The following is a 22,336-nucleotide window of genomic DNA, read 5'->3' on the forward strand; positions in this document are numbered from 1 at the left end:
TTGTAGCTGCACAAAGCTGGGAGGTATATACTGATTATACTGGAGCTAGCAGAATCAACTGCCTGCCTGTAGTATTATTACTATGAGAACACCAGCAGTTGGAGTAGCTTTAAGTGCACACTGAGCAGATGACACAGTACACCGACTGTATTTACTGCAGCTGCCTGCCTGAGGTATAGGATCAGCATAACACCAGCAATTGGGGTAGCTTTAGGCATACACTGTGCAGATGACACAATACACCAACTGTAATTACTGGAGCTGCCTGCGGTATAGGATCAGAAGAACACCAGCAATTGGGGTAGCTTTAGCTGTACACTGTGCAGGTGGCACAATACACCGACTGTAATTACTGCAGCTGCTTGCCTGAGGTATAGGATCAGCAGAACACCAGCAATTGGCGTAGCTTTAGGTGCAAACTGTGCAGATGACACAGTACACCGACTAATTGCTACAGCTGCCTGCGGATAGAATCAGCAGAACACCAGCAATCGGGTAGCTTTAGGCATACACTGTGCAGATAACACAATACACTAACTGTAATTACTGGAGCTACCTGCAGTATAGGATCAGAAGAACACAAGAAATTGGGCTAGCTTTAGCTGTACACTGTACAGTTGGCACAATACACTGACTGTAATTACTGCAGCTGCCTGCCTGCCTGCGGTATAGGATCAGCAGAACACCAGCAATTGGGGTAGCTTTAGGTGCACACTGTGCAGATGACACAATACACCAACTTTAATTACTGAAGCTGCCTGCGCTATAGGATCAGCAGAACACCAGCAATTGGGCTAGCTTTAGGTGCAAACTGTGTAGATGACACAGTACACCGACTGTAATTGCTACAGCTGCCTGCAGATAGAATCAGCAGAACACCAGCAATTGGGGTAGCTTCAGGTGTACGCTGTGCAGGTGGCACAATACACTGACTGTAATTGCTACAGCTGCCTGTGGTATAGGACCAGAAGAACACCAGCAATTGGGGTACCTTCAGGTGTACACTATGCAGGTGGCACAATACACCGACTGTAATTGCTGCAGCAGCTGCCTGTGGTATAGGATCAGAAGAACATCAGCATTTGGGGTAGCTTCAGGTGTACACTGCGCAGGTGGCACAATACATCAACTGTAACTGCTACAACTGCCTGTGGTATAGGACCAGAAGAACACCAGTAATTGGGGTAGCTTCAGGTATACATTGTGTAGGTGGCGCAATACACCGACTGTAACTGCTACAGCTACCTGTGGTATAGGACCAGAAGAACACCAGCAATTGAGGTACCTTCAGGTGTACACTATGCAGGTGGGACAATACACCGACTGTAATTGCTGCAGCAGCTGCCTGTGGTATAGAATCAGAAGAACACCAGCAATGGGGTAGCTTTGGGTGTACACTGTACAGGTGGCACAATACACCGACTGTAATTGCAATAGCTTAAAAGGAAATTCAGACACTGTCTCTCCATCTATCTCTCTCTTTCTCTTAGCGACGCAACACACTACGGAAGGCCGCTGCGCAGGCGGCCTTATATAGTGTGGGCCGTGTACAAAACCCCCTGAGCCCCCTGAACCATAATTGGCCACAGGCAGGATTATGGCTCTCTTCGCTGATGGTGCTTTGATTGGCCATTGCAGCCAATCATCAGCCAGCAATGCACTGAGATGCCGCAGTGAATTATGGGCTGTGAGTGCCACTCAAATTTGGCGCGAACGGCCCATAATGTTCTCAACGGGCGAACAGCTGGTGTTCGAGTCGAACATGGGTTCGACTCGAACACTCAGCTCATCCCTAGTCCTGGGTGTGAACTTCATCAGTAGGTGCATATCTGTATACTATTTATTGGAATAAAGCTTTTAAGACAGAGAGCACTAGATGTCTTATGTACTATTTGCATATATCACTATCCTGTATCGGCACCTGTGTTGCGTGGAGTTGAGTAAAGAAAACAGATCAGATTACATATCTAACAGGGAACAGCTTGCTATTACTCACTGGTAATGCAGGGGCCCTAGCATAAGGTGAGCGACCAGTAAACATTGGTGGAGGATTGCACAGACACTTTATGTATAGTTGGTCTACTTAAACCACTTTTTTAAGCACAGAGGTTGAAGAACATTATTTATGGACTATTCAATGTGATTTTTTTTAAGTCAAATGGACAATTTTCACAGATGATATTACTCTATATACTTTTCAATATTGATGTGATATGAGATTTTGTTGCACATGCACTTTACATAGATTTATATTCATGTTGTTCTGTAATAATATTTTTATTGAGTATTCACTGCTATACTGAGGCAGGGGTGAGAGCAAGATGGAAGATGCTCATAAGCCAGGATTAGGGATGAGCCGAACACCCCCCGGTTCGGTTCGCACCAGAACTTTCGAACGGACCCCAAATTTCGAACGAACTTTAGAACCCCATTGAAGTCTATGGGACTCGAACGTTCGAAATTAAAAGTGCTAATTTTAACGGCTAATATGCAAGATACTGTCCTAAAAAGGGTTTGGGGACCTGGCTCCTGCCCCAGGGGACATGGGTCAATGCATAAAATGTTTTTAAAAATGGCCGTTTTGGCGGGAGCACTGATTTTAATGACGATTAAAGTGAAAAAAAAAGTGAAATATTCCTTTAAATATGGTGCCTGGGGGGTGTCTGTAGTATGCCTGTGAAGTGCCACGTGTTTCCCGTGTTTAGAACAGTCCCTGCACAAAATTTCATTAAACGGAAATAACACCATTTAAAACTGCTTGCTGTTTTAATGTTATATCTGGTTCATGCAATATGGTTGAAAATCATTGAGAAAAATGGCATGGGTAGCCCTCCCTGCCCATTACCAGCCTATTTGGGTCTTGTATGCATATTAAGGGGAACACTGTACCCATATTAAAAAAAGGAAATGCGTGTGGCCCCCAGGCACTATATACTCAGAACAGCAGTATACAGGCGGTGCAAACAAGACAGGGACTGTGTAGGTTTGTTGTGTTAAGTTGAATCTGTTTGTAATTTTCAACTGGTACATTTTTAAAGTGTAGCTCCAGTCAAAAAAACTATTTTTAAGCTTTTTGGAAAACATAGGGAAGGGTTATCACCCCTGTATAATTTGTTTTGTCGTCCATCTTTTTTCATCTCACTTGCTGTTGTCTCCTTCCGTTTGCAAGTAGGAGATGTTTGTAAATTGGATGTTTGAAAGTAGGGGCCTGCCCTATATGCTCTGCAGAAATGGCGGAACAAGGTGTTGGTTTTGCCACAACATTGTAAGCCCTCAAAGTGACTCTTGGTGGGCGCTGGAGCGCCCTGCTGTGAACGATTATATCAAGAATTGTAATTACATGCCATTGTTGAACAGTGGTAGAAAAATTGACCTTTGGTGGTTGTGGTGCTGGTGCCACAACACTATAAGTCCTCACCGTTACTCTGGGTGGGCACAGGAAGGGGCCCTCCTGTGAAATATTATATCAAGAATTGTAATTACATGTCCCTGTTAAACAGGGGCAGAAAAATTTGGCCTTAGGCACTGCTGCTGGTGCCACCACACTGCAACCTCTCCCATATACTCTAGTTTTATTGCAGGAATTAGCCCTGCTGCAAAGCATTGCATCAAAAATTGTACTTAAACGCCCCTGTTAAACAGGGGCAGAAAAATTGGGCCTTAGGCACTGGTGCTGGTGCCACCACACTGCAAGCTCTGCCATATACTCTAGTTTTATTGCAGGAATTAGCCCTGCTGCAAAGCATTGCATCAAAAATTGTAATTAAACGCCCCTGTTAAACAGGGGCAGAAAAATTGGGCCTTAGGCACTGGTGCTGGTGCCACCACACTGCAACCTCTCCCATATACTCTTGTTTGATTGCAGGAATTAGCCCTGCTGCAAAGCATTGCATCAAAAATTGTACTTAAACGCCCCTGTTAAACAGGGGCAGAAAAATTGGGCCTTAGGCATCACCCAGAACCAGAAATGTTCTTCCAACATATCAGTGGAGGAGGAAGAGGATAGACAATCAACATAACAGGACAGTCACTCAGCATCAGCATTGGCAGTCTTGAAGGGATGTGATATTTCAAAAAAAATTATTCTGTTACATCAGCTTCAGGTGCTTGGTAGCTGTGGGTGATCCAAGACTGATTCATCTTGATGAAGGTCAGTCGATCAACTGATTCGGTGGACAGGCGCACCCTGTGATCGGTAACAAAGCCACCAGCAGCACTGAAGGTGCGTTCCGAAAGAACGCTGGATGCAGGACAGGCCAGTAGCTCAATTGCATACTGTGCAAGCTCTGGCCAGTGATCCATCCTCAAGACCCAGTAAGCCAGAGGATTTTCGGTGGGAAAGGTGTCCAAGTCTGACCTTGCCCCTAGGTATTCCTGCACCATGTAAATCAGACGCTGGCGATGGGTGCTGGAACCGATCATGCCTTGGGGCTGCGGACTAAAAAATTGTCTGAAAGCATCAGTCAGACGGCCACCTTCTCCACCGCTCCTTCTGACCGATGCCTCAGCAACACGTTGTCCAGGACCAGGAGTTTGTAACCTCCCAGTCTCTGGGAACGCGTTACACAGACCTTTCTGCAAGGCCTCCCGGAGATGTCTCATCCTCTGCTCCCTCTGCGATGGCAAGATAAGGTCGGCAACCTTACCCTTGTACCGTGGATCAAGGAGAGTGTCCAGCCAGTAATGGTCCCTCTCCTTGATCCGAAGAATACGAGGATCCTTCCGCAGGCTTTGCAGGATCAGGGAGGCCATGCAGCGTAGGTTAGCTGAGGCATTCGGTCCGGAGTCCTCTGGGTCACTAAGGACAACATGATCCGAAGCTACCTCCTCCCAGCCACGTACAAGTCCACGTGTTTCTTGGGACTGTAAATCATCCCTGTAAGGCCGCGTACACACGGGCGGACTGTCCGTCCAACTTTGTCCGCTGAACAGTGTTTGGGCGGACAGTCCGCTCGTGTGTGGGCTTTCAGCGGACAGTTTCAGCGGACAGTTTGATGGACAAGGTTTTTCGGAAATTCCGTAAAACTGTCCGCTGAAACCTTGTTTCAGCGAACAGTCCGCTCGTGTGTAGGCTTGTTCGTCAAACAAAGTTGCGCGCATGCTCAGAAAGGATTTTCACGCCGAAAGCTATAATGCAGTGTATAGGACGTCGTATTTTTCGTCCCGTCGTACGTGCCGTTCACGTCATCACGCACGGTTTCAGCAAACTGTTCGTCCGTCGTGTGTGGCCATGTCCGTCCATGCTAAGTTTGAGCGGACTGTTTGCCGAAACTGTTGGACGAACAAAGTTGGGCGAACAGTCCGCGCGTGTGTACGCGGCCCAAGACTGCTGCTGCTGCTGCTGATGCTGAGTGCCAGCCTCCACCTCCATGCTGACACAATCATCCTCCTCCTCCTCTTCCTCCTTCTCATCCTCTTCCTGTGTGATGGGTGGCACAGCAGGAACACTGTCTGGATAAAGGGGGCCTTGAGAGGCAAGGAAGTCCTCCTCTTCCTGCCTCTGTTCTGCCTCAAGTGCCCTGTCCATTATTCCACGCAGCGTATGCTCCAAGAGGTGGACAAGAGGTACAGTGTCACTGATGCATGCACTGTCACTGCTCACCATCCTTGTGGCCTCCTCAAACGGTGACAGGACAGTGCATGCATCCCTGATCATGCCCCACTGGCGTGGTGAGAAAAAACCGAGCTCCCCTGACCCTGTCCTGGTGCCGTAGTCGCACAGGTACTCATTAATGGCCCTCTGCTGCGTGTGCAGCCGCTGCAGCATGGCCAACAATGAGTTCCACCTGGTGGGCATATCACATATAAGGCGGTTCTTGGGCAGGTTCAACTCCTTTTGGAGATCAGCCAGCCGAGCACAGGCATTAAATGATCGGCGGAAATGCACACAGACTTTCCTGGCCTGCTTCAGGACATCCTGTAAGCCGGGGTACCTGCCCAAGAACCGCTGCACCACCAGGTTAAGGACGTGAGCTACACAGGGCACATGGGTCAGTTGTCCCTGTCGGAGGGCGGAGAGGAGGTTGGTGCCATTGTCACAAACCACCATTCTTGGCTTAAGCTGGCATGGCGTCAACCACCTCTCGGCCTGCCCCTGCAGAGCTGACAAAACATCCGCCCCAGTGTGGCTCCTGTCCCCCAAACAAACCAGCGCAAGCACGGCATGGCATTGTTTTGCCTGCGTACTTGCGTAGCCCCTGGAACGCCTACGAAGCACCGCTGGTTCTGAGGACAGAGCACTGGAAGAGGCCATGGAGGAAGAAGAAGAGGAGGGGGTGGAGGAGAGAGGTGTGTCACAACCAATAGTAGCATTTTGGAGGCGTGGTGGCGGAACAACCTCCAACACTACTGCACCTTGTCCTGCATCCTTCCCAGCTGCCAGAAGAGTGACCCAATAGGCCGTGAAAGACAGGTAATGTCCCTGTCAATGCCTGCTGGACCATGAGTCAGCGGTAATATGCACCTTACCACTGACCGCCCTGTCCAGCGAGGCAAGGACATTGCCTTCCACATGCCGGTAGAGAGCAGGAATCGCCTTCCGTGAGAAAAAGTGGCGTTTGGGGACCTGCCACTGAGGAACCGCACATTGTACAAACTCACGGAAGGGGGCCGAGTCTACCAACTGAAAAGGCAGCAGTTGAAGTGCTAGCAATTTAGCCAAGCTAGCATTCAACCGCTGGGCATGTGGATGGCTGGGAGTGAACTTTTTTCGCCGGTCCAGCAGCTGGGGCAGGGACATTTGCCTGCTAAAATCGGACATGGGTGTACCGCTAGCAGAGTTCCCGGAAGCACTTGGCTGTGACACACCTAATTCTACACCTTCATTCCTCTCAGAGCAGGTTTCAGAGAGGACTGAAGGTCTAGTGGGGTTGGAGATGCCAGCTGATGAGGAGCAAGGAGAGGTCCGCTTTTTTCTTTGGTGTGGGTCTTTGAGGTACGCTTGCCAACGAGCTGCATGGCAGGTCAACATATGTCTGGTCAAGCATGTGGTGCCCAAGCGGCTGATGTTTTGGCCACGCGAGATACGCTTGAGACATATGTTGCAAATAGCAGCGGTGCGATCTGATGCACTCGTCTCAAAAAAGGCCCACATCAAAGAACTTTTAGAATAACGCGCAGAGGCAGCGCCCTGCACAGGCGGAACTCTGCGGTGTGATTCAGTCGGTGTGCTGCCCCTAAGCTGGCCCCCGGAGGGCATCCTGCCTCGTTGGACATGTGCCTCCTCCTCCTCCTCTCTCCTTCCAGGCACCCACGTGGAGTCAGTGCCCTCATCATCCCCTCCCTCTTCATCGCTGTAGCAAACCTGGCAGTATGCTGCAGCTTGTGGAACATGACTGCCAGATTGCTGTGCTTCTTGAGCATCCCCTCTCTCTGCGCTCATGCTACTGCCTTCCTCTAGCTGAGTGTCATCATCAGAGCCCACAAAACACTGGGCATCCTCCTGGAGCATGTACCCAACACTGTGCTCAAAGAGTTCAGGAGACTCCTCAGGAGGACGTGGTGGATCTAGGGAAGGAGTCACTGATGATGACATTAAGAGGAGGGAAGACGATGCGTTGGCAGCTGCTTTGCTAGTACCCTGAGACTGGGTGAGAGAGGATGAGGAGGATGAAGAGGGCTTGGTCATCCACTCTACCAAGTCATTGGCATGTTGCGGTTCAACATGTCCAGCTGCCGAAAAGAAGGACAAGCGTGTCCCATGGCCACGTGCAGATGACAATGCACCGCGTCCACGACCAGCACTGTTGTCTCTAGAAACAGAGCCTGCTTGCCCTCTTTTATCGGCTCGCACCTGTCTGCCTCTCCTTGCTGGCCTTCCAGACATGGTAATGGCCTGAAGGGAGTTGGGTAAAACAGCAGTGTAATGGAGTCACACAACACCCACTAAGCCCTGCAGATGGCTCTATTATAGAACAGCAATAAAGGGTAGATACAGGTGTATATTGTGCTGGAGGCACAAAAAACCCACTAACTCCTGCAGATGCCTTTTTTATAGAACACCAGAGATAAAGGGGTATTTACAGATGTATACTGTGCTGTGCTGGAGGCACACACAACTTCCAATTACTCCTGCAGATGGCAAGTGGGCTCAAATAGATAAGAGCTATGTAGGTGGATATAGCGGTGTGTACTGGGTACAGAGCACGCAGACAGCACGCACTAGCTCCTAACACTACTGACTGCAAGCTCTATTATAAAAGATAGATCACTAGCTATATAGGTGAGGTGAATATAGCGGTGTATACTGCGGTCAGGGCACACAGACAACAACCACTACACAACAGCAAGATCGAAAATCGGCCGAAAACGATCGGTGTGTACTGTGTTGAAGGTACACAAAACACCCACTAACTGCTTCAGACGCCAACACACTACACTAGGCCGCCGCGCTGGCGGCCTTATATAGTGTGGGGCGTGTACTACACAGCCTGAGCTATGATTGGCCACAGGCATCCTGCCTGTGGCCAATCATGGCTCTCCTCGCTGCTGGCGCTGTGATTGGCCAAGCATGCGGGGTCACAGTGCATGCTTGGCCAATCATGAGCCAGCAATGCACTGCGATGACGCAGTGCATTGTGGGCCGTGAGCGCCACACGAATTTGGCACGAACGGCCCATAACGTTTGGAATTCGACGAACGGGCGAACAGCCGATGTTCGAGTCGAACGTATGTTCGACTTGAACACGAAGCTCATCCCTAGCCAGGATAACAGAGAAATTAAGAACTTCTGGATATCGCTTCTGTCCCAGCTTTGCAGAAGTCACAGGCCTTCATCCAGTGTTGAGATGGTCCTCATCACTCCATTGTGCGTAATAGTAAGTTTGGCGGGATACTTCCAACAATGCAGGATCTTATGGTCCCCATTAGTGATGGTGAAAAAGTTGCTACAGAGATGAAGAGTGTGTTTGGAAACGTCAGGTAGGAGTTGAAGCTTGGATAATTGGTTGTGAAGATGATCTTCTTTACAGAGCGCCATCAGGAGTTGCTCCTTAACTTGATAGAAATGAGCCCAGAGGATGACATCCCTAGGAACTTGGGATAGGAGTTAGCTGGGTCTAGGGAGCCCTGTGGATTCGATCAATGGTCAAACCTGTTGATGTTGAATAGGTGTAATTACCAGGAAGAGATCTTGTGCAAATTGTGGTAGTTGGGATTGCTGGACCATTTCTGGGACCCCCCGAATCTTCAAGTTATTATGACGAGACCTGTCCTCCATTCCACTACTTTAGACTTCAGCCATGTGATTTCATCCTCATGTGTGCTGAGTGGGCATCGACTAGCGCATTGAAAGATTCCACATTATCACACAATATGTCCTCTATATGATTCACCCTATCTCTCAGGACTTGTGTGTCAGATTGCATGCGGTAGAAGTATGGTTTCATATAGATTTAAAGAGACTCCCTGAGGGAAGTTAGCATGTTTTAAGCACAGTCTCTAACTCTGGGTGGTCTGAGGTGCTGATCGCAGTAAAGGGGTCTGTGTGTGTTTGTGAGGCCTGTGAGTCAATAGCCTGTGCTCTCACCTCCATGTCCAGAGATCCCCGGGCATCATCTGAGGAGTCTCTCCACAGCGTGGAATTCTTTGGGCTTCTTGTGCAGGGTGTGGAGGTCCCTGAAGGAAGGGAACTAGCTTGTAAACCCCTGTGGATGAGCCCCCTTGTGGAAACAGGGAGCTGCGCCATGTCCTGAGGAGGCTCCATTCCTCCTCTAAGAGCTGCCGCATGTGCCATTTTGGTGAGCACCAGTGGGGAGTTTGCAGAAGAAGCCATACAGCTTGACAGGCTGTGGCACTTCCCTCTTTCTACGGGGTATAGCTGAGGGTTGCCTGAGGTGGAGTGGAGCTCTTGTGTCAGTTGGCCATTCAGCAGCATGTCACCATGCCCCCCGACATTGACTATCATCCTTTACCTTATATAGCTAATGACAGCTCAGGGAATAGCCATTTGGTTAGTGTTACCATTGGGATAGGCTGCATGGTTCAGGTCTTCTGTTTTTTTTATTTTTCAGCAATTAAGCAGGTGTCAGGCATCTTGACTGATGATGGATTTACAATGTGGAATATTTTTTGAGGATTTATGCTTTTTTTTAAATAAAGGACTTGCCAAATATTTGAGTATCTTTATTTATTTTTATTTATTTTTGTGAATGATTAGTGGTACTTGTGGGGGGAGGGTATCTACAGACCCCCTTATTATAAAAGGGGCATTCAGATTCCGCTAAGATTCTCATGTGCAAACCACCAGGTAAGATATGTGGGGAAGAGGCCCTTATTCTCATTAACAGGGGGAGAGGCTGATTTACCAGGGGTCACCCCCTCCCCCGGCAAGGTACCCCTTATGATCAGGGCATGTAGCCTGATATGGTTCAGGAGGGAAGGCACATGCTCAATCCCCACTTCCCAATTCAGCTTGGCTGCATGCTTGGTTTAAGGGTCTTGTATAGATTTTTAGGAGGACTCACTTTTTCTTTTTTTTTAGGTGGAGCCCCCATTAAATTCTGTGTCAGAACAAAATGGTCTGGTATATATTTTATGAGGGACCTCAGGCTTTTATTTTTTGTGCGAAGTACCTCCTTAAATCCATACAAGACTTAAAGGGTTTCACTTTAAGCAGTTAAAAAAATACTACTTCGAGCAGAGTGGTTTCTTAATTTGTTAAATGTTTTTGCATTGGTACATTTTTAATTAAAGTGGTTTCAATGAAGTTGACCAAATTTCCTGCTGACCTCTACCTAAAGCAGTTTGACTCATCACTACCTGCCGGACTTGTGCAGAATATACCAAAACAGCCACAAGTAGATCAAAAGGCCACATGACTGGTTTAAACACCTAATGGTGAGACTTTAATTCACAGACATGCTGTGATAAACTTAGCATTAACTCAGTGTTGTTTTTGCTGTTTTATATATTCCCCAGGAAGCATTGCCTAAAAATCTTTCCCTCTGTATTTAATGTTAACCAGATCACATGTATTAATATTTTACAAATATTTTACAAATATATAGAAATTAATAACTTACTGTTTTGTAAAAAAAATAACTTTTTGTAGCCCTTCTTTTTGGTATTACCCGAACCTCCTAGCTTTCCTCTCCGCAATTGATAATATTAACAAGGATCCAGACATCTTACCGAATATCAGTCTAGGCTTCTATCTATATGATTCATGGTTGGAACCCAGGAAGAGTGTACAGAGTGTTCTGCAGAACTTAACTGGACCAAATGGGACATTTCCTAATTATTCATGTAAAGGACAAGGCAAGCTGGCTGGTGTTATTGGAGATCGCTTTTCATCCACTACAATCCCAATCGCCCAAATCCTCGGATTGTACAGATACACACAGGTGAGTGAAAACGACTTGTCTTTTTGTAATACTATTCTACGTCAACAGAGACAACAATATAGGTTTTACAAAAACCTGCCAGTCTATGAAAGTTAAAGTGTTTGTAAACTAGGGATGAAAATGTGTGTGAACTTTAGAACCCTATTGAAGTCTATGGGACTCGAACGCTCAAAATAAAAAGTGCTAATTTTGATGGCTAATATGCAAGATATTGTCCTAAAAATGGTTTGGGGACCTGGCTCCTGCCCCAGGGGATATGAGCCAATGCCTAAAATGTTTTTAAAAACGTCAGTTTTTTCGGGAGCACTGATTTTAATGGCGAATAAAGTGAAAAAAAGTTAAATATTCCTTTAAATATCGAGCCCGGGGGGGGGGGGGGGTCTATATTATGCCTGTGAAGTGGCACGTGTTTCCCGTGTTTAGAACAGTCCCTGCACAAAATGACATTTAACGGAAAAAAAGTCATTTACAACTGCTTGCGGTTTTAATATAATATCTGGTTCCGGCAATACAGATGAAAATCATTGAGAAAAATGGCATAGGTATCCCCCCTGCCCATTACCAGCCCCTTTGGGTCTTGTACGGATATTAAGGGGAACCCCGTACCCATATAAAAAAAGGAAAGGTGTGGGGCCCCCATGCCCTATATACTCAGAACAGAAGTATACAGGCGGTGCAAACAAGACAGGGACTGTGTAGGTTTGTTGTGTTAAGTAGAATCTGTTTTTACTTTTGAACTGGTACATTTTTAAAGTGTAGCGCTAGTCAAAAAATCTATTTTTAAGCTTTTAGGAAAACAAAGGGAAGGGTTATCACCCCTGTATAATTTGTTTTGCCGTCCATCTTTTTTCCTCTCACTTCCTGTTGTCTCCTACCATTTGCAAGTAGGAGACGTTTGTAAGTTGGATGTTTGAAAGTAGGGGCCTGCCCTAAATGTTCTGCAGAAATGGGGGCCTAAGGTGTTGGTGTTGCTCGAAGTGACTCTTGCTGGAGCACCCTGCTGTGAACAATTATATCAAGAATTGTAATTACATGCCATTGTTGAACAGTGGTAGAAAAATTGGGCCTTTGGTGGTTGTGGTGGTGGTGCTGGTGCCACAACACTATAAGTCCTCACAGTTACGCTCGGTGGGCACAGGAACGGGACCTGCTGTGAAATATTATATCAAGAATTTTTATTACATGCCCCTGTTAAACAAGGGCTGAAAAATTGGGCCTTAGGCACTTCTTGCTGGTGCCACAACACTGCAACCTCTCCCAGATACTCTAGTTGGAGTGCAGGAATGAGCCTGCTGCAAAGCATTGCAGCAAAAATTGTATTACATGCCCCTTTTAACAGGGGCGAAAAATTGAACCTATACACTGCAACCACTACCATATACTCTAGTTGGATTGCAAGAATGAGCCCTGCTGCAAAGCATTGCATCAATTTTTTAATTACATGCCCCTGTTAAACAGCAGCTAAAAAATTGGGCCTTAGGCACTGGTGCCGGTGCCACGACACTGCCACCTCTCCCATATACAGGGGCTGAAAAATTGGGCTGGTGACATCATCCAGAACCAAAAATGTTCTTCCAAGATATCAGCAGAGGAGGAAGAGGATAGACAGTCAACATAACAGGACAGTCACTCAGCATCAGCATAGGCAGTCTTGAAGGGATGTGATATTTAAAAAAAAAAAAATATTCGGTTACATCAGCTTCAGGTGCTGGTGGTGATCCAAGACTGATTCATCTTTATGAAGGTCAGTCGATCAACTGAGTCGGTGGACAGGCACACTCTGTGATCGGTTACAAAGCCACTGAAGGTGCGTTCCGAAAGAACGCTGATTGCAGGACAGGCCAGTAGCTCAATTGCCTACTGTGCAAGCTCTGGCCAGTGATCCATCCTCAAGATCCAGTAAGCCAGAGGATTTTTGGTGGGAAAGATGTCCAAGGCTGACCTTGCCCCTAGGTATTCCTGCACCATGTAAATCAGTCGCTGGTGATGGTTGCTGGAACCAATCATACCTTGGGGCTGTGGACTAAAAAATTGTCTGAACGCATCGGTCAGATGGCCATCTTCTCCACCGCTCCTTCTGATGAAGCCTCAGCAACACGTTGTCCAGGACCAGGAGTTTGTAACCTCCCAGTCTCTGGGAACGCATTGCACAGACCTTTCTGCAAGGCCTCCCGGAGATGTCTCATCCTCTGCGATAGCAAGATAAGGTCAGCAACCTTACCCTTGTACCGTGGATCAAGGAGAGTGGCCAGCCAGTAATGGTCCCTCTCCTTGATCTGAAGAATACGAGGATCCTTCCGCAGGCTCAGGGAGGCCATGCAGCGTAGGTTAGCTGAGGCATTTGGTCCAGAGTCCTCTGGGTCACTAAGGACAACATGATTTACAGCCACCTCCTCCCAGCCACGTACAAGTCCACGGGTTTCTTGGGACTGTAAATCATCCCTACAAGACTGCTGCTGCTGATTGCCAGGCTCCACCTCCATGCTGACACAATCCTCCTCCTCCTCTTCCTTTGTAATGGGTGGGACAGCAGGAACACTGTCTGGATAAAGGGGGCCTTGAGAGGCAAGGAAGTCCTCCTCTTCCTGCCTCTGTTTTGCCTCAAGTGCCCTGTCCATTATTCCACGCAGCGTATGCTCCAACAGGTGGACAAGAGGTACAGTGTCACTGCTGCATGCATTGTCACTGCTCACCATCCTTGTGGCCTTCTCAAACGGTGACAGGACAGTGCATGCATCCCTGATCATGCCCCACTGGCGTGGTGAGAAAAAACCGAGCTCCCCTGACCCTGTCCTGGTGCTGTAGTCGCACAGGTACTCATTTATGACCCTCTGCTGCGTGTGCAGCTGCTGCAGCACGGCCGACGTTGAGTTCCACCTGGTGGGCATGTCACATATAAGGCAGTCCTTTGGCAGGCTCAAGTCCTTTTGGAGCACAGCTAGCTGAGCATTGGCATTAAATGATCGGCAGAAATGCAGACAGACTTTCCTGGCCTGCTTCAGGACATCCTGTAAGCCCGGGTACCTGCCCAAGAACCGCTGCACCACCAGGTTAAGGATGTGAGCCACACAGGGCACATGGGTCAGTTATCCCTGTCGGAGGGCGGAGAGGAGGTTGGTGCCATTGTCGCAAATCACCATTCCTGGCTTAAGCTGGCATGGCGTCAACCACCTCTCGGCCTGCCCCTGCAGAGCTGACAAAATATCTGCCCCAGTGTGGCTCATGTCCCCCAAACAAAACAGCGCAAGCACGGCATGGCATCGTTTTGCCTGCATACTTGCATAGCCCCTTGAACGCCTACGGAGCACCGCTGGTTCCGAGGACAGAGCACTGGAAGAGGCCATGGAAGAAGAAGAAGAGGAGGGGGTGGAGGAGAGATGTGTGTCACAACCAGTAGTAGCATTTTGGAGGCGTAGTGTAGGAACAACCTCCAACAGTACTGCACCTTGTCCTGCATCCTTCCCAGCTGCCAGAAGAGTGACCCAATGGGCCGTGAAAGACAGGTAACGTCCCTGTCCATGCCTGCTGGACCATGAGTCAGCGGTAATATGCACCTTATCGCTGACTGCCCTGTCCAGTGAGGCAAGGACATTGCCTTCCACATGCCGGTAGAGAGCCTGAATCGCCTTCCGTGAGAAACCTGCCACTGAGGAACCGCACATTGCACAAACTCATGGAAAGGGGCCGAGTCTACCAACTGAAAAAGCAGCAGTTGAAGTGCTAGCAATTTAGCCAAGCTAGCATTCAACCACTGGGCATGTGGATGGCTGGGAGTGAACTTCTTTTGACGGTCCAGCAGCTGGGGCAGGGAAATTTGCCTGCTACAATCGGATGTGGGTGTACTGCTAGCAGAGTGCCTGCAAGCACTTGGCTGTGACATACCTAATTCTACACCTTCATTCCTCTCAGTGCAGGTTTCAGAGAGGTCTGAAGGTCTTGTGGGGTTGGATATCCCAGCTGATGAGGAGCAAGGAAAGGTCTGCTTTGTTCTTTGGTGTGGGTCTTTGAGGTACGCTTGCCAACGAGCTGCATGGCAGGTCAACATATGTCTGGTCAAGCATGTGGTGCCCAAGCGGCTGATGTTTTGGTCACGTGAGGTATGCTCGAGACATATGTTGCAAATAGCAATGGTGTAATGTGATGCACTCGTCTCAAAAAAGGCCCACACCAAATAACTTTTAGAATAGCGCGCAGAGGCAGCGCCCTGCACAGGCAGAGCTCTGTGGTGTGATTCAGTCAGTGTGCTGCCCCTAAGCTGGCCCCCAGAGAGGGCATCCTGCCTCGTTGGAGATGTGCTTCCTCTTCCTCTCTCCTACCAGGCACCCACGTGGAATCAGTGACCTCATCGTCCCCTCCCTCTTCATCACTGGAGCAAACCTGGCAGTATGCTGCAGCTTGTGGAACATGACTGCCAGATTGCTGTCCTTCTTGAGCATTCCCTCTCTGTGCCCTCACGCTACTGCCTTCCTCTAGCTGAATATCATCATCAGAGCCTACAAAACCCTGGGAAACCTCCTGGAGCATATACCCAACACTGTGCTGAAACAGTTTGGGGGACTCCTCAGGAGGACATGCTGGGTCTAGGGAAGGAGTCACTGATGATGACATTGAGACGAGGGAAGAGGATGCGTTGGCAGTTGGTTTGCTAGTACCCTGAGCCTGGGTGAGAGAGGATGAGGAGGATGAAGAAGGCTTGGTCATCCACTCTATCAAGTCTTCGGCATGATGCGGCTCAACATGTCCAGCTGCCGAAAATAAGGACAGGCATGTCCCATGGCCACGCGTTGATGACGATGCACCGCGTCCACGACCAGCACTGTTGCTCTAGACACAGAGCCTGCTTGCCCACTTTTATTGGCTCGAGCTTGTCTGCCTCTCCTTGTTGGCCTTCCAGACATGGTAATGGCCTGCAGGGAGATGGGAAAACCAGCAATTGGGTAGTGTATATTGTGCTGGAGGCACACAACACCCACTAACTCCTGCAGATGCCTGCATGAATGAATGAATGAATTAAATACTTGTATAGCGCACAATGCGAACCGAATCGCCTCTAGGCCTGTATGATAGAACACCAGCAATAAAGGGTAGATACAGGTGTATACTGGGATGGGGGCACACAACACCCACTAACTACTGCAGATGCCTGTATGAGAAAACACCAGCAATAAAGGGTAGATACAGGTGTATACTGTGCTGTGCTGGAGGCACACAACACCCACTAACTCCTGCATATGGCTCTATTAGAGAACAGTAATAAAGGGTAGATACAGGTGTATACTGCGCTGGAGGCACACAACACCAACTAACTTCTGCAGATGGCTATATTAGAAAACACCAGCAATAAAGGGTAGATAAGGGTGTATATTGTGCTGTGCTGGAGGCACACAACACTCACTAACTCCTGCAGATGCCTTTATTATAGAACACCAGCAATGAAGGATAGATACAGGTGTATATTATGCTGTGCTGGAGGCACACAACACCCACTAACTCCTGCAGATGATTCAATTAGAGAACATAAATATAGGTAAATACAGGTGTATACTGCACTGGAAGCACACAACACCCACTAACTCCTGCAGATGGCTCAATTAGAGAACAGCAATATAGTTAACTACAGGTGTATACTGTGCTGGAGGCACACAACACCCACTAACTCCTGCAGATGGTTCAATTAGAGAGCAGCAATATAGGTATATACAGGTGTATACTGCGCTGGAAGCACACAACACCCACTAACTCTTGCAGATGGTTCAATTAGAGAAGAATAATATAGGTAATACAGGTGTATACTGCTCTGGAAGCACACAACACCCACTAATTCCTGCAGATGGCTCAATTAGAGAACAGCAATATAGGTAGCTACATGTGTATACTGTGTTGGAGGCACACAACACCAACTAACTCCTGCAGAGGGCTCAATTAGACAACAGCAATAAAGGGTAGATACAGGTGTATACTGCGCTGAAGGCACACAACACCCACTAACTCCTGCAAATGCTTTTATTATAGAACACCAGCAATTAAAGGGTAGCTACCGGTGTATACTGTGCTGTGCTGGAGGAAAAAATCACCCACTAACTCCTGCAGATGCCTTTATTATAGAACACCATCAATAAAGGGTAGATGCAGGTGTATATTGTGCTGTGATGGAGGCACACAACACCCACTAACTCCTGCAGATGGCTCAATTAGAGAACAGCAATGTAGGTAGCTACAGGTGTATACTGTGCTGGAGGCACACAACACCCACTAACTCCTGCAGATGGCTCAATTTAGAGAACAGCAATATAGGTAGACACAGGTGTATATTGTGCTGGAAGCACACAACACCCACTATCTCCTGCAGATGGCTCAATTAGAGAACAGCAATATAGGCAGATACAGGTGTATATTGCGCTGGAAGCACACAACACTCACTATCTCCTGCAGATGGCTCAATTAGAGAACAGCAATATAGTGTCAGGGCTGGCTTAGCCCTTCCTCCTCTGGGCTGGCCGCTCAGCTGTCGGCTAATTGCCAGCTCTCTTCTCTTTTCACAGTTACCAGCTGTTCCCGATGATGCTCGTCTGACCTGCCTATTTAAAACCTTCCAGCTCATTTCTCCATTGCCTTCGCGTTGGTCACATCACTAGGAACCATCTCCTGCTGTTTGTTTCAGGACTGGCTTGCTGACATCCCTCCTGGCTTCTATCCTGTTTGCAGTTACTCCCTGGATCCCTAACGTCTGGACTGGCTGATTACCTGATCTGGTTCATGAACTTTGAACTGGCTGACTACCTGATCTGGCTACTGGGCTTTGGCTATGCTTGACTACGCTTTTTCCTATTTACCTTTTTATTTTTATTAATAAACAAGTGTGATTTGATTGAACTTCTGTCTCTGTCTGTTTCATGGTTCCTGTCAGTACATGAAGGCCATAAATTCAGAAGATACAGTCAATCCACTTGTTGGTAATATTTTCTCCAGATTGGATGAGCAAGATCACTGCATGAATCAGTTTGCCTTGGCGTTACAAATGCTCCTGAATCGCACGGCTCACCTGGAATGCCCCACGGTGGCTGCTCCAGTACAACCTGAGTTGCAGGCCATCCCTGCTGCTGCCTCAGTCTCTGTGCAGGCACCCGCCTCGAGTATTACCTCTATAAGAGGTATGTCTGGTTCTGCTCCGCTTCCCCAGCGATTTGGGGCCGATCCAGTTCAATGCAGAGGGTTTCTCAGTCATGGGTTGAGATATACTTCAAAATGCTGCCCCAGGCGTTTCCCACGGACAGAAACAAAGTAGGTTTCATGATATCTTTGCTTTCTGAGAGAGCCTTGGCCTGGGCTAACCCTCTATGGGAGACGCAAAAACCTGTTGTCTTGAGTTACCCTCAGTTTGTGGCCTCCTTTAAAAGGGTTTTTGATGTTCACGCATGCTCCGCTTCTGCTGCCAAGTGCCTCATGTCCATCAAACAGAGTACGAGAACTGTTGCCGACTACACCATTGAATTCCGTACTCTGGCAGCAGAGGTTGCTTGGAACAATGAGGCCCTCGTGGCTGCTTTTTCTCATGGTCTCTCAGATTCCATCAAGGATGAAATAGCAGCCCGAGATATACCCACTGAGCTGGAGAGCTTGATCTCGTTTGCCATCCTCATTGACTCCAGACTCAGAGGAATGTAATGTAAATATACGTCGGCAGAATGGCATGTACGGGCACAAGCACGTACCCGTATGTGCTTGCCTTCCAGCGGGTGGGGGATCCGATCGAACCCCCTCCCGCTGGCTGTGGCGGTCCGTCTTTGCTTCAGGAGCAATCCAGGATGAGGGGATAGCCGTTGGTTTCTGGCCATCCCCTCTCGATCGCTCCTGGCAAATGAGAAGCTCCCCCTGCCTGTGTAGTGTAAACACAGGCAGGGAGAAAGTGATGTCACTCTCCTGGGGGCAGTCTTTTTGACCGGACTGCAAGGAGAGGACATAGTAAGTGTGCACCAACACTACACTGACACGTAGGTACACATAGGCACACTGTTACCCCCCGATCACCCCCCCCCCCCCAGTCACAGTGTCACTGATTGCAGTGATCATTTGTTTACTGATCACTGCATTTAGTGTCAGTTGTGACAGTAAAAAGTGTCAGGGCAGTTAGTGTTAGGTCCAGAGTAGCCCCCTACCCCCAATAAAGGTTTAACCCCCTGATTGCCCCTAGAGTTAACCCTTTTACCAGTGATCACCGTATAAGTGTCACTGGTGACGCTGGTTATCCAGTTAGTTATTTAGTTATTTAGGTTCCCCGTCAGGTTTTTATATAGCGTCAGGGACCCCCATATACTACCTAATAAAGATTTTAACCCCCTGATTGCCCCTAGTTAACCCTTTCACCAGTGATCACCGTATAAGTGTTACGGGTGACTCTGGTTAGTTAGTTTGCTTTTTATAGCATCAGGGCACCCACCATTTATTACCCAATAAAGGTTTAACCCCCTGATCACCCGGCGGGTGATATCAATTAGGTTTTAGGGTCAGATAGGGTCTGCGTCGCCCCAGGCAGCGATAGGTTAGTGCCAGTACCGCTAACACCCACTCGCAAAGCATACACTTCCCATAGCGGTATAGTATCTGAACAGATCAATATCTGATCTGATCAGATCTATACTAGCATTCCCAGCAGTTAAGGGTTCCAAAAAAACGCATTGTTAGCGGGATCAGCCCAGATCCCTGTTAGCACCTGCGTTTTGCCCCTCCGCCAAGCCCACCCAAGTGCAGTATTGATCGATCACTGTCACTTACAAAACACTAAACACATAACTGTAGCGATCGCAGAGTCAGGCCTGATCCCTGCGATCACTAACAGTTTTTTTTGGTAGCGTTTTATATTTAAATCCTGGAGGTGGTGCTTGGATTTCGGGGTCCTGTATGCGGCTAGGCTCCCAAAAAGTCCCCCACATGTGGTATCCCCGTACTCAGGAGAAGCAGCAAAATTTATTTTGGGGTGTCATTTCACATATGCCCATAGCATGTGTGAGCAATATATCATTTAGTGACAACTTTGTGCAAAAAAAAAAAAGTTTGTAATATTCCTGCAACTTTTGGCAAAATATAAAATATTCCATGGACTCAACATGCCTCTCAGTAAATAGCTTGGGGTGTCTACTTTCCAAAATGGGTTCATTTGGGGGGGGGGTGGTTTGTGTTATTTTGGTATTTTGGCATTTTATGGCCTTCGAAACTGTGATAGGGAGCGAGGAGTGAAATCAAAAATTTGCACCTTTAGAAATCTTGAAGGCAGTGATTGGTTTCCGGGGTGCCGTACGCGGCTGGACTCCCAAAAAGTCCCACACATGTGGTATCCCCGTACTCAGACAAATTTATTTTGGGGTGTAATTCCACTTATGCCCATAGCATGTGTGAGCAATATATCATTTAGTGATAACTTTTTGTAAACTTTTTTTTTTGTCATTATTCAATCACTTGGGACAAAAAAAAATATTCAATGGGCTCAACATGCCCCTCAGCAATTTCTTTGGGGTGTCTACTTTCCAAAATGGGGTCATTTGGGGGTTTTTGTACTGCTCTGCCATTTTAGCACCTCAAGAAATGAGATAGGCGGTCATAAATTAAAAGCTGTGTAAATTCCAGAAAATGTACTCTAGTTTGTAGACGCTATAACTTTTGTGCAAACCAATAAATATACGCTTATTGAATTTTTTTTTTACTAAAGACATGTGGCTGAATACATTTTGGCCTAAATGTATGACTAAAATTGAGTTTATTCGATTTTTCTTATAACAAAAAGTAGAGACCTTTACAGCCTGCCCATGTGACTCATGAGACGGTTGAGTTGTCCATGGCCGTAGGGGCTCTTCACCATGAGATAATCCAATTCAAAGTTATTTCCTCACCCAGATTTCCGCTGGTTATTGGTTATCCTTGGTTACAGAGGCACAACCCCTCTTTTGATTAGCTCCATGCTGAGGTTCTCTCCTGGTCACCACAATGCAGTGAGACATGCTTCCTGAAGGTTTCCAAGGTCCTGTGCACCGCTTCACTACCCTCCCTGCCGGAGGAGTACCATGATTTTGGCGATGTCTTTGAATAAAGGTCAAGCCAATAGTTTGCCTCCACACTGGACTTATAATTGCGCAATTGACATTCAACCTGGTGCCATACCTCCTCGTGGCCAGGTTTACCCTTTGTCGGTCTTGGAGGATAAGGCCATGGAGGAGTATGTTGCTGACGCACTTTCTCGAGGTTTCATCCGCAAATCCTCCTCTCCTGCTGGTGCTGGCTTCTTCTTTGTGAGTTATTTGACCGCCTCAAGGGAGCAACGGTTTTCACAAAGCTTGACCTGAGAAGGGCATACAATCTCGTGCGCATTAAGGAGGGCAATGAGTGGAAGACTGCGTTTAATACCAGAACAGGCCATTATGAATGCCTGGTAATGCCTTTTGGCCTTTGTAACGCCCTGGCAGTTTTCCAGGGATTTATTGACGATGTCCTCCGATATTTGTTGCAATTGTGTGTGGTGGTTTATCTCGATGATATCCTCATATTTTCCAAGTCCCTGGAGAGCCACCACACAGATGTCTGTCGTGTACTTCAGAAACAAAGAGAGAACAATCTCTATTGCAAACTGGAGAAGTGAGAGTTCCATCGTGAACAGGTTACATTCCTGGGCTATGTCATTTCCACTGCTGGTTTTTCAATGGACCCAGAGAAACTTTTGGTAGTTCTACAGTGGCCTCGACTCGTGGGTTTACGCCCTCTGCAGTGTTTCCTGGGCTTTGCCAACTACTATCAGAAGTTTATTCGTAACTTCTTGTCTCTGGTCAAGCCTCTGACTGATATGACCAGAAATGACGGTAACCCACAGAGTTGGTCTCCGGAGTCTATTAGGGCCTTTGGGACTCTCAAGGCTGCCTTTGTTTCTGCTCCTGTGTTGGCACATCCTGATCCTATGTTGCCTTTTATCCTAGAAGTGAATGCTTCTGAGACTGGAGTTGGTGCCCTTC

General features: G+C 47.7%; 1 protein-coding gene across 1 annotated transcript in view; it reads left to right on the forward strand.

The window, feature by feature from the left end:
• The window catches only part of LOC143940044 (vomeronasal type-2 receptor 26-like), an 84,051-nt gene that overhangs the window by 19,876 nt on the left and 41,839 nt on the right, over window positions 1–22,336 (forward strand). The window contains exon 2 of the mRNA XM_077461092.1: window positions 11,051–11,342. Within this exon, the coding sequence (XP_077317218.1) occupies window positions 11,051–11,342 (292 nt within the window). The remainder of the gene's footprint in view (window positions 1–11,050; window positions 11,343–22,336) is intronic.

Source organism: Lithobates pipiens, unplaced genomic scaffold, assembly GCF_037356315.1.
Source record: "Lithobates pipiens isolate NorthernLeopardFrog02 unplaced genomic scaffold, aLitPip1_a1.2 Scaffold_3, whole genome shotgun sequence".
NCBI lineage: Eukaryota > Metazoa > Chordata > Amphibia > Anura > Ranidae > Lithobates > Lithobates pipiens.